Source organism: Peromyscus eremicus, chromosome 18 (assembly GCF_949786415.1).
Source record: "Peromyscus eremicus chromosome 18, PerEre_H2_v1, whole genome shotgun sequence".
Classification (NCBI taxonomy): domain Eukaryota; kingdom Metazoa; phylum Chordata; class Mammalia; order Rodentia; family Cricetidae; genus Peromyscus; species Peromyscus eremicus.
In genome coordinates this window covers 1,487,891-1,499,941 of record NC_081434.1, presented here as the reverse complement: position 1 = coordinate 1,499,941, position 12,051 = coordinate 1,487,891, and the positions used below count along the sequence as shown (strand labels likewise).

Sequence of the window (12,051 nt, the reverse complement as noted above, 5' to 3'; positions counted from 1 at the left end):
TTTCCCCTCCCCTAGAGCGATAGGAGGAAGGGCTATGCAAATGAACTCCTTTCTATATAGGGGTTCATTCCCACCCCCCTGCCACCTTTGGCTGCTGAAAGGAAGAACAGGATGGGTGTACCAAGAAGACGCTCTCTCCCTCTGTTCCTGCTGGGTGCTCTGCTGGCTGTGGGGGCCGTAGAAGGTGAGTGTGTGCATGTGTGGTCAGGGGCAAGTGCCATGTTGAACACCTGATCGGGGTTTGCCCCTTCTAACAAGACATGTCAAAATATTTCAGGTTTGTCCTATTTGATTTAGTGAGGATATAGTTTTGTTTGCTTCATTTGTTCAAGACAAGGATAGCCTTGAACTCCTGATCCCCATGCTTCTACCTCCTAAGTACTGGGATTCCTGATATAAACCATGGTGCCCAGCTTTATATGTGAAATTTAGGACTGAGCGTAGAAGTATTCCCATATGACTCAAGGGACAAGAAGGCACAGCAGTAATTCTGAGGCCTCCTAAGACAGGCAGCTGAAACGGGGCCTCCAAGGAGGTAAAATGAATGGGAGATCCTTTACGTAATATCTTCAGTGCTTGTGGTAGGAGATTTAAGGTGGAAAGAAAGAGAGTGTGCTGTCCAATAAGACCTAGCTGATGCCGCCTTCTGCACTTGGGGTGGGTATGGGTGACTATAGCCCAGGCCTTACATTCCAGGGCTGGGAGAGACGAGCAGAAGGGTCTCAGCTGAGCATCACATGAAAGGACTCTGGGGGATTGAGGCCTCGTGATGGGAGCAAAGGGGAGGGAGTTAAGGGTGGCCAGAGGGTCTGGAATGTCCCGTGCTGCTGAGGAGGGAGGGTGGGCAGTCAAAAGAGAATGGTGTGTCTTATGACTGCTCTTGCTTCAGTGGTCAACACTCTCTGAGATGACCACAGACCAAACCCCAGCAGCATCTCTGGCTTCCCCGTGGACATTAGAATCGGGATAAGGACAGTTTCTGCTATACTACAATATATATACTATAGCGTATATATCATATATCATATATATATTACATCATATCACAGCCCCCTTTTCTCTCTCTGGAGACCTGGTCTCACAAACTTCTAGAAAGTTCCCTACTCTGGCTTTTTCATTTGTACTGCCATTTCCAGGGTTTTTGTTTGTTTGTTTTTTCATCCCTTGGGTTCCTTGTATCCCAGACTGGCCTTGAACTCACTTTGTAGTAGATCCTTTTGATTCTCCCTCCTGGGTGCCAGAATCACAGACAGGTATGTGCTGCCAGTTTTTGGTTTTTTTGTTTTGTTTTTGTTTTGTTTTTACCTTTTGCTAAGTTCCTTGATGTATTTTGGAAATGTCCTGTTTATACCCACACCTCTGAAGCTCTTAAGATACTGTGCTTACATTTTGAACACTAACTTTAATTATTATTTTTTTCTACCACGTGAGTCTGAGGGAATCAAACTCAGGTTGTCAGGCTAGGCAGAAAGTATCTTTACCCAATGAGCCATCTCACTTGCCTGAGATTTTCTTCTGAATATATAGACAAAAACAGCAACTAATAAGAAAATAAAGCAAATGTATCAAAATGTGGGTAGTTGTTGGATTTGGGTGAAGGGATGTGGAAGCAAGCCCATTACAGTTCTTCTCTTGTCAGATATACGTTTAGCTCTGGTCTCCCAGTGTAACCCCAGTTGTCCTGGCACTTACTATGTAGACCAGGCTGGCCTCCAACTTTGCAGTGATCTTCCTGCCTCTGTCTTCTGAGTGTTAAGATTACAGACATGAGACACTATACCCAATTTAATTATAATAATCATGTCTGCTTTGTCCCCATCACCAACCTGGGTCTACTCATTTCTCCCTCCTTTTTTCCAGTTTCTTCTTCTTCTTCTTCTTCTTCTTCTTCTTCTTCTTCTTCTTCTTCTTCTTCTTTTCTTCTCCTCCTCCTCCTTCTCTTCCTCCTCCTCCTTCTTCTCTTTCTCCACCTCCTCTTCCTCCTTCTCCTCTTCTTCTTTTCTTTTGAGACAAAGTTGTGTAGACCAGGCTAGTCTTGAACTTATTATGTAGTTCACGCTGGCTTAACCTCATGGTGAGTCTTTTGCCAAAGACTCCTGAGTACTGACTGAGATTACTTTTGTGAACCACCATGTCGTGATGCCACAGTGGCCTTTTTAAAATACAAATACCACCATGTTAAAAAAAAAAACTTCTAGCCAGAGAGTGGTGGCACACGCCTTTGATCCCAGCACTTGGAAGGCAGAGGCAGGTGGATCTCTGTGAGTTCAAGGCCAGCCTGGTCTACAAAGTGAGTTCCAGGACAGCTAGAGCTGTTACACAGAGAAACCCTGTCTTAAAAAAAAAAAAAGAAAAGAAAAGAAAAAGAAAAAGAAAAAAAGAAAAAGAAAAAACAAAACAAAAAACTCTGAAGGGCTGAAGAGTTAGCTCAATGGCTGTTCTTGTAGAGGACTCAGGTTCAATCCCCAGCATCCTTATGACAGCTCACAACTGTTTGTAACGCCAGACCCAGGGCATCAGATGCTCTCTTCTGATCTCAGGGGTCACCAGGCATGCACTTGGTGCACAGACATATATGCAGGCAAAACAATCACATAAGAAAACAATAATATATATATTTGGAGTTTCGAGATAGGGTTTCTCTGTATAGCCTTGGCTGTCCTAGAACTCGCCCTGCAGACCAGGCTAGCCTTGAACTCACAGAGATCTGCCTGCTTCTGACTCCCGAGTGCTTGGATTAAAGATGGCATGTGCCACCACTGCCTAGCAAAAATGAATATTCTAGCCGGGCGGTGGTGGCGCACGCCTCTAATCCCAGCACTTGGGAGGCAGAGCCAGGCGGATCTCTGTGAGTTCGAGGCCAGCCTGGGCTACCAAGTGAGTTTCAGGAAAGTGCAAAAATACACAGAGAAACCCTGTCTCAGAAAAAAAACCAAAAAAAAAAAAATGAATATTCTTTAAAAAAAAATGTGAGCCGGGCAGTGGTGGTGCACGCCTTTAATCCCAGCACTTGGGAGGCAGAGCCAGGTGGATCTCTGAGAGTTCGAGGCCAGCCTGGACTACCAAGTGAGTCCCAGGAAAGGCGCAAAGCTACACAGAGAAACCCTGTCTCGAAAAACAAAAAACAACAAACAACAACAAAATGTGAACAGGCAGGGTGATGGTGTCGTGTGCCTTTAATCCCAGCACTCTGGAGGCAGAACCAGGTGGTTCTCTGTGAGTTCGAGGCCAGCCTGGGCTACAGAGTGAGTTCCAGGAAGGGCTCCAAAGCTACACAGAGAAACCCTGTCTCAAAATAACAAAACAAAACAAATCTGAACAGAAAAGCACCAGGTGTGTAGTATCTGTGATTGCACTCAGGAGGCAGAGGCAGGAGAATGGCAAATTCTAGGCTAGCCTAAGCTACACAGAAGACTTGTCTCAAACAAAACTACCACCACTAACTGAAAACCAACTACCTACAAAGAAGAAAGGTCATACACCTCGGCCTGGAACTGAAGTCCCTAACTCAGCAGTTCTCAATCTGTGGGTCTTGACCCCTTTGGGGGCTGAATGACCCCTTCACGGGGGTCGCCTGAGACCATCGGAAAACAGATATTTACATTGCGATTCATAACAGTAGCAGAATTACAGTTATGAAGTAGCAGCAACAGAAGTAATTTTGTGGTTGGGGTCACCACAACATGAAGCGCGTATTAAAGGGTCTCAGTGTGAGGGAGGTTGAGAACCACTGCTCTAACTCATCTTCTCAGCCTCATTTCTCACAGTGTCTGTCAGCCAGAGGCTAGCAGTCCCTAATTTGCCACGTGACTATCGGCCTCCACGTGTTTGCTCAGGCTAGCCCTAGCTCAGTTCCTCACTGACGTCTTCCACACTCCATTAGAGGGGAATTAACCTGCTCTTCTGTCATTTTGCTGTACGATGATGTAGTCTCTTATGGCACATGTTAAGCAGTGGTATGTGACAATCTGTGTGCATGTTCATTTCTTGTGTTTTATTTTATTTCAAAGCCTTATCTTATTTACTTTTTTTTTTTTTTTTTTTTTTTTTTTTTTTTTTTTTTAGTATGGAACGCTTCACAAATTTGCATGTCATCCTTGCTCGGGACCATGCTAATCTTCTCTGTATTGTTCCAATTTTAGTATATGTGCTACGGAAGCGAGCACCTTATTTACTTCTTAAGTCCTGTGTGCTTATAATAATGCATAATATATAATGAGTGTTCAGTCAATTAAAATGTATTCTGAGGGGCTGGTAAAGAGCTCTTGCTGCTCTTCCAGAGAACCCAAGTTCAGTTTCTAACAACCACATCAGGTAGCTCAAAACTGCCTGTAACTAGCTCCGGGGGACCTGATTAGATAGATAGATAGATAGATAGATAGATAGATAGATAGATAGATAGATAGATAGACAGACAGACAAATAGATAGGTAGATAGGTAGGTAGGTAGGTAGATAGATGGATGGATGGATGGATGGATGGATGGATGGATGGATGGATGGATAGGTAGGTAGGTAGGTAGATAGATGGATGTGCACTTTGAAAGCCAGGCTTGGTGCTACACACTTGTAATCTTAGTACTTGGGAAACTGATGTACGAGAATTATTAAAGACAGACTGAGCTGTCTAGTGAAACCTTCCCTCTCAGAAGAAGATAAGCAGGGTTGGTGAGACGCTCAGCAAGTTAAGGTAGGTGCTTGCTGCTAAGCCTGACGAAGTTCAGTCCCGTAGACCCACACGGTGGAGGGAGAGAACTGAGTCCTGTGGACTGTGCTTTGCCCTCCATACATGCACTGTGGCACTCACATAGACATTTAAGTAAATAAAGAGGTTCATGGTGCCTTACCTGTATTCCCAGCATTTAGGAGGCTGAGACAGGGTAATCATGAGGTGAAGGCCAGCCTGGACTTCTATAATCTAAAGTCTTGTCTAGAAATATGTGTGTGTTGGGGGTGGGGCTGGGAAAGTACCGTCCTGGGGGCTGTAGCTCAGCTGAGTGCTTGCAAAGCATGCAGTAGGCGATAGGTCCCTTCCCAGTACTGCATAATCTGGGTGTGGTGGTACAGGCTTGTAATGCCAGCATTTGGAAGTGCCAGCAAAAGGATCAAGGCCATTCTGGCTTCATAGGGAATTTGAGGTCAACCTGGGTTACACGATACCTTATTTAAAAAAGGAACAACAAAAAATTAAGTGTTTCCCAATGTGCTTTTAACCCTGGGCTCAATCTTTAGTACTATAAGCTTTTCAAACTTCAATTAAATTTACCTAACTTCCACATATGCCCCTTGGTCTAGTGTGTGTGTGCATGTGTGTACATGTGTGTACGTGAGCATACACACACAGAAATAAATAATTTAAATAAATAAATAAAAATTTAAAAAAGCATTTCGGATGTGATGTGTGCCTTTAATCCCAGCACTTGGGAGGCAGAGGCAGGAGGATCTCTGTGAGTTTGAGGCCAGCCTGGTCTACAGAGCAAGTTTCAGGACAGCCAGAGCTACACAGAGAAACCCTGTCTCAAAAAAAAAAAAAAAACAAAAAAAAAAACAAAAAAAAAAAACAAAAAAAAACAAAAAAACAAAAAAACAAAAAAAACCACAAAACCAAAAAAAAAATTTTTTTGTTTCTGTAATTTTTTGAGAGTGGGTCTCTCTGTGTAGCCCTGACTGTCCTGGAACTCACTCTGTAAGCCCGGCTGGCCTCAAACTCACAGATCCTCCTGCCTCTGCCCGTCCGAGTGCTGGAATTAAATGTATGCACCACTACATGCAGCTAAAAAATTTTTTTCTTTAATAACATATTTTATTGATTATTTGGAAATTTCACATCATGCACCCTGATCACATTTTCTTCCCAGTTCTCCCAGGTCCACTCCCCACCCTTGTGGCCTCCCCCAAAACAAAAGAAAAAAAACAAAATACCAAGTCCAATTTGTGTTGCCCATATACTCACTGGAGCATGGTCAAACTCCCAGTGGGCAGCCCCTTAAAGAAAACCAGCCCTCCCCGCCCCACCAGAATCCATCAACTGTGAAGAGCCACATTTCAGCATCCCTACCGCATTTTTTTTTTTTTTAATGCCGAATGCCATTTATTGAAGGAGGGAGGAGGTCTTAAATACAGGCTTATAGCACAATGGGAGAACCCCGGAGGGCAGAAGTTCCGCAGCTAAAAATTTCTAATAAAAGCATTTAAAGAAAAGTAAGAAGAGGGTTGAGAATACAGCTCAGTGGTAGATTCTAGGATCTTATGGCACATTCCTTTCAGCATCCAGGAACCAGGACTGGCTTGGTGTCCCACGGCAACTTGGAACTCACGCCTGGAACAGGCAGCTGTACCCCGAGTGGACAGAGGTGCAGGGGCCTGACTGCTGGAGAGGTAGGATTTGAATATTCTGGGGATAGGCATGGTGGGAACTGGATAGGAAGAGAGTAAGAACTAGATTAAACTGAAGCAGGTTGGCAGAGAGATTTGGAGAGGAGAAGCCAGCCTCTCAGCTAATGCAGCTTTCCTTCCCAGGTGGCCAGGTGTCTCTGAAGGTCAGAAATGATGGACCTACGCTGGTTGGTGCAAATGCCTCCTTTTCCATTACCCTACACTTCCCTGAAAGTCAAAAGGTACTGCCAGATGGGCAGATTATCTGGGCCAACAACACCATCATCAATGGTTAGTACCTCTCTCAGTACCTCCTGAACCTTATTCCGGGGGCTCAGATTCCCAGGTATCTCCAGTAAACCCAGGGAAAACCTCCTTCATCCTCCTCCTCCTCCTCCTCCTCCTCCTCCTCCTCCTCCTCCTCTTCTTTTTGTTGTTTCGAGGTAGGTTTCTCTGTGGTAGTCCTGGTTGTCCTGAACTCGCTCTGTACACCAGGCCTCAGAGATCCTCCCAAGTGCTGGGATTAAAGGCATGTACCACCACCACTCGGTTCCTCTTCTATTTTTTAACAGTACTGGGTTCAAACCTAGGCCCTCACACATACTTGTCAAGTGCTATTCCATTTACCGTTATCCCCCATAGACTCTTTAAAAAAATTATGTTTATATTTAATACAGTCAATATATACTGTAAATATATAAAATGTAATATATACTTATTGCACTAAAATTAGAAAATGCAGATAAAATCATAGTTTCCAAATTAGAGAACAGCAGATTCCTGAAGCTGCATGGGCTTACATGTTAATCCATCACTGGATGTGACCCTGGATGGGTAAGGTGCTGTGAGTTTGTTTTCCTGCCTATAAAGTGGGTGTGGTACCTTGACAGATTATTATCCAGATGAAAACAGGCTCATCTATATAAAGCGCTCTGCAGGGTTGCACAGACCCACAGTAAACATTTAATGTTAGCTGCTGCTGCTCTTAATCTCAAGAGAGCCGTTGTAAACATTTTATTCTATGGCTAGCCAGTCTTTTATTTATGTTCGATATGCATATGAATCTCAAGTTGTGGTTTCCATACATCCCCACTCTCCACCTACGATCCCATGTGGGTTACAGTATGGAGATTGTAGTTCCAGCTAAGGAGTACTTCTACAGTACTATTCCACTAGGAACTATTTTAGGAGTTTGAGTGCGTACAAAAGAATGCCGGAGCTTGAGGTTGACTCTATCTACCTTCCAGGGAGCCAGGTGTGGGGAGGACAGCCAGTGTATCCACAGGAACCTGACAATGCCTGCATCTTCCCTGATGGTGGGCCCTGCCCGTCTGGTCCTCAGCCTCCAAGAAGAAGCTTTGTCTATGTTTGGAAGACCTGGGGTGAGGTCTCCTAGCCATCCCTTCCCAATATAATCCTACCCAAGGAACCCACTCTTCCAAACATCTGGAGGAAATCCTCAGCCTCCCTTCTCTGAAGACTTTTTCAAACTGTACCTCTCCGTTCTCTTTAACCAGTTGCCTCCCCCCCCCCCCCTTCTCCGCTTTTGTCTCGGAAACTCAGGAGAATACTGGCAAGTGCTGGGGGGCCCAGTGTCCAGCCTGAGCATTGCAACAGGCCACGCGAGGCTGGGCACACACACCATGGAAGTGACTGTGTACCACCGACGGGGGTCCCAGAGCTACGTGCCCCTTGCACACTCCAGTTCGGCTTTCACCATTACCGGTAAGAGCATAGAGAGGAACAAGGCCAGGCTGGCAGAGGGCATGAGGTAAGGAGGCTGGCTTGGACAAGAAAGAGGAAGTTAATATCCAACCTTTGAAGGGTTGGGGCACAAAGACCTGGGCAGAGAAACGTGGGGCTCAGAGACAGAGACCTGGCTAGCCAGCTTGTGTGTGGAGAACGTGCCTGTGAAAAAGATGTGACTCAGGCTCGGCTCTAATTTTTCTGGCTCCAACCCCAGACCAGGTCCCCTTCTCTGTGAGCGTGTCCCAGCTGCAGGCCTTGGATGGAGGAAACAAGCGCTTCCTGAGAAACCAGCCTCTCATCTTTGCCCTTCACCTTCACGATCCCAGCGGCTATTTGGTTGAGGCTGACCTCTCCTACACCTGGGACTTTGGAGACAACTCTGGGACCCTGATCTCTCGGGCAGCTGAGGTCACTCACACATATCTGGAGTCCGGCTCCGTCACTGCCCAGGTGGTACTGCAGGCCGCCATCCCTCTTGTTTCCTGTGGCTCCTCCCCAGTCCCAGGTACCACAGACGGCTACATGCCAACTGCGGAGACACCTGGAACCACATCTGGACAAGGGACCACTGCAAAAGTTGGGGGTACTACAACTGGCCAGATGCCAACTACAGAGCCCTCTGGGACCACAGCTGTACAAATGCCAACCACAGAGGGCGCAGCTACTACTACCTCTGAGCAGCGCCTGACCTCAGCGGTCCTCAATACCACAGTGGCAGAGACGTCAACTGTAGGGGGTGTAGGTACCACACCCACAAGGCCCTCTGGCGCCACAGTTGTACAAGCAATGACCACAGAGTTGGTGGCAACTACCACTGAAGAGTCACCCACCCCTGAACCTGAGGGTCCAGATGCTAGCCCATTTCTGCCTACAGAAAGTTCTACAGGTAAGAACATGGGAACGAGGTTCTTGGAGGTGGGCTGTCTGTCAGTTCTGTGCTCTGAAGTCTTTTAACCCAAGATCCAGACACTCACCAGTCCTTTCTGTAGCATTGTGGCCGCCTCGGAATTCTCACTAGCTCTAAAGCCTCCAGATTGTCTCAACCACATGCAAGGAGATGTAGCGGTCAGGAAATGAGATTTTTTTCCCCCAGTCACAAGGGAAGAGTGAGCTGGATTTTCCCCCCTTCCAAGGATAACAGCTAGGAAGCCAAGGGGACAGCCTATGGTCATTCACGAAGCTCTATCATGTGTCCTGTTCAAGCATAAATGCAGAGAGGCTTCAGGTTCTGACAGAGTGATTCTCCATTCTCCACTCCTGGATTCCCACTGCAAAGCAAAATAAATGAGAGCTGATGCTGAATGGGTTGACACAGGCCAACTGTTTAGTCCAAGACCTAGGCCAGTGTGGGAACGTGATAAGTATCTGGAGACTTTTTTTCTTCATTAAAAAAAATTAATGTGTATAGTGTTTTGCCTGCATTTATATGTACCGCTTGTGTGCCTGGTGCTCATGGAGACCAGAAAGGGCATCAGGTCCCTTCCCCTGGATGTGGAGGTACAGATGGATGTAAGCCACTATGTAGGTTCTGGGAATCAAACCCAGTTTCTCTACAAGAGTAACCAGTACTTTAAACCACTGAGGCATCTCTCCAGCCCTGGAGTTGTGTGTGTGTGTGTGTGTGTGTGTGTGTGTGTGTGTGTGTGTGTGTGTGTGTTTGTCTACAAGAGTAACCAGTACTTTAAACCACTAAAACATCTTTCTAGCCCTGGAGTATATGTGTGTGTGTTCTCTTTCCCTGACTATGTGGGCAAAACAAACAAACAAACAAAAACAGCATTTTTTTTCCTTTCTAGTATAGCTTCCTTATATATAAAACAAGACCTACCAGATCTTTGCTGATTCAAAGCCTACATACTCTAGGAGCATGTAGCCTTGGCTGTACTTGGGGCAAAGCCTGCTTGGTCTCTGTCTCCAAGAGAGTAATATCTCTTGACTTTGCCCCCTTAAATCTTTTCCTGCCAGGATCCATTACCCCTCTTCTGGATGGCACAGACACCTTAATGCTTGTGAAGAGACAAGTTCCCTTGGATTGTGTTCTATATCGATATGGTTCTTTTTCCCTCACCCTGGACATTGTCCGTGAGTCTTGCCTATGTTGAGGACTGAGGAAGGGAGGTATAAGCTGCCTGGGCTGTGCAGTAGGAGTAGCATACCATGGGAGAAATTACTTGAGAATACAGAGATAGTATTGGAAGAGCATCCCTTGGGCTTTCTTGTGTATGGTCTTGATAGAGGAATACTAACTTAAAAAGTTGCAACCTTGCAGAGGGTATTGAAAACGCTGAGATCCTGCAGGCCGTACCATCCGGCAAGGGTGATGCGTTTGAGCTGACTGTGTCCTGTCAGGGCGGGTGAGTGTCCTGCTGGTCGCCCTGTGAACTCTTTGGAATGACTGTCATTCTTTCTGTTGTTCTGACCCTTCTAAGATCTCTTGATGGAAACTCATACTCTTTCAGGCTACCCAAGGAAGCTTGTATGGACATTTCATCACCAGGGTGCCAGCCCCCTGCCCAGAGGCTATGCCAGCCTGTGCCGCCAAGCCCAGACTGCCAGCTGGTCCTACACCAGGTGCTGAAAGGTGGCTCAGGGACCTATTGCCTCAATGTGTCTTTGGCTGACGCCAACAGCCTGGCAGTGGCCAGCACCCAAATTGTTGTTCCTGGTAGGTACTTAGACAAGAACTAGGAGAATGGGAGTGGACAGAGGACAGCTGGGCGGGGACAGACACTGAGGCAGCATCTGGGGTTCTGCTTACAGGTCAAGAAGGCGGCCTTGGGCAGGCTCCCTTGGTTGTAGGTGTCTTACTGGTGTTGGTGGCTGTGATCCTTGCATCTCTGATTTATAGGTAAGAGCTCTGCCATCCTGGTCCTCATCCACTGTCACCACCACCCACTCTTCCTTCAGGGGTGACAGCATGGTGTCCAGGAGAGCCCAGGCGGGGGAAGTCAGACAGGCCTGGCCTGCAGTCTTCTTGTGGTACCTTTGAAGTAGCTTTAAATGTCTGAGGATTAATGGTATTAGAAGCTATGTGGGCAAGCCTCTTGGGGTGTGAAACAACTGATGATGTGAAGCTGTGGTTACTATTAAGAGTGGGTCAGAGGTCAGCGATTTGGCTTGGTGGGGAGGCACCTGCCACAAGGCTGACCACCTGAAATCAATCCCCGGTGCCCATAGGACAGGAGAGAACAAATTCCCCAAAATTTCCCTCTGGCCTCCACGTGTGTACCGTGGTACGTGCTGCCTCCGCCCCCCAAGTAAATAAAAGTAAAAAAAAAAAAAAAAACAGGGCAGTTGGGGTGAAGCAAGTTATTCACCAATGAGAAAGGTAGATTCAGCAGGACGTGGTGGCACATGCCTTTAGTTTCAGCATTTAGGAGGCAGAGGCAGGTGGATCTCTGTGAGTTTGAGGCTAGTCTGGTCTACAGAGGGAGTTCCAGGACAACCAAAGCTACATGGTAAGACCCTGTCTCAAGAAGCGGGGTGTGTGTGTGTGGGGGGGGGAGATAGAGACTCCCCAGCTAGCTAGAGGTGCTAAGGGCCTCAAAGTGGAGACATTTATAGGGGTAAGGGGGGATGGGTGGCAGGGGCTAGAGAGACAAGAATAGATGAGCACTAGGTAGGGTAAGGAAGAGTGGAAAGAGCTACAGTCACAGCCATAGCCCTGGGTTGTAGGATTTGCACAGGCAGGATGCCACTGCTGACCACTTTCCCTTCTCTCCATACCAGGCGCAGACTTAGGAAGCAGGGCTCAGTTTGTCCTGCTTCCCAAATGCCACACGGTAGCACCCACTGGCTGCGCCTGCCCCCAGTCTTCCGCACTCGCTACATCAGTGAAAACAGTCCGCTCCTCAGCGGGCAGCAGGTCTGAGTACCCTCACGATGCTATGCGTTTCCTGGGGTTGACGGCAATGCCCGCATTTCCTGC

General features: G+C 46.9%; 1 protein-coding gene and 1 non-coding gene across 2 annotated transcripts; one reads left to right on the top strand and one right to left on the bottom strand.

Annotated features, from left to right (window-relative positions):
• The first annotated feature begins 106 nt into the window (after window positions 1-106).
• Window positions 107-11,994, top strand: Pmel (premelanosome protein). Its single transcript, XM_059245776.1, has 11 exons — window positions 107-184; window positions 6,267-6,377; window positions 6,519-6,665; window positions 7,622-7,756; window positions 7,938-8,099; window positions 8,338-9,009; window positions 10,089-10,205; window positions 10,393-10,477; window positions 10,583-10,788; window positions 10,884-10,971; window positions 11,853-11,994. The coding sequence occupies exons 1-11, from the start codon at window positions 112-114 to the stop codon at window positions 11,992-11,994; spliced, it is 1,938 nt and encodes a 645-aa protein (XP_059101759.1). The 5' UTR covers window positions 107-111.
• LOC131895397 (U6 spliceosomal RNA) lies at window positions 4,061-4,166 on the bottom strand. The gene has a single exon (XR_009375159.1). It is a non-coding gene; the product is annotated as a U6 spliceosomal RNA (small nuclear RNA).
• Window positions 11,995-12,051: the final 57 nt, after the last annotated feature.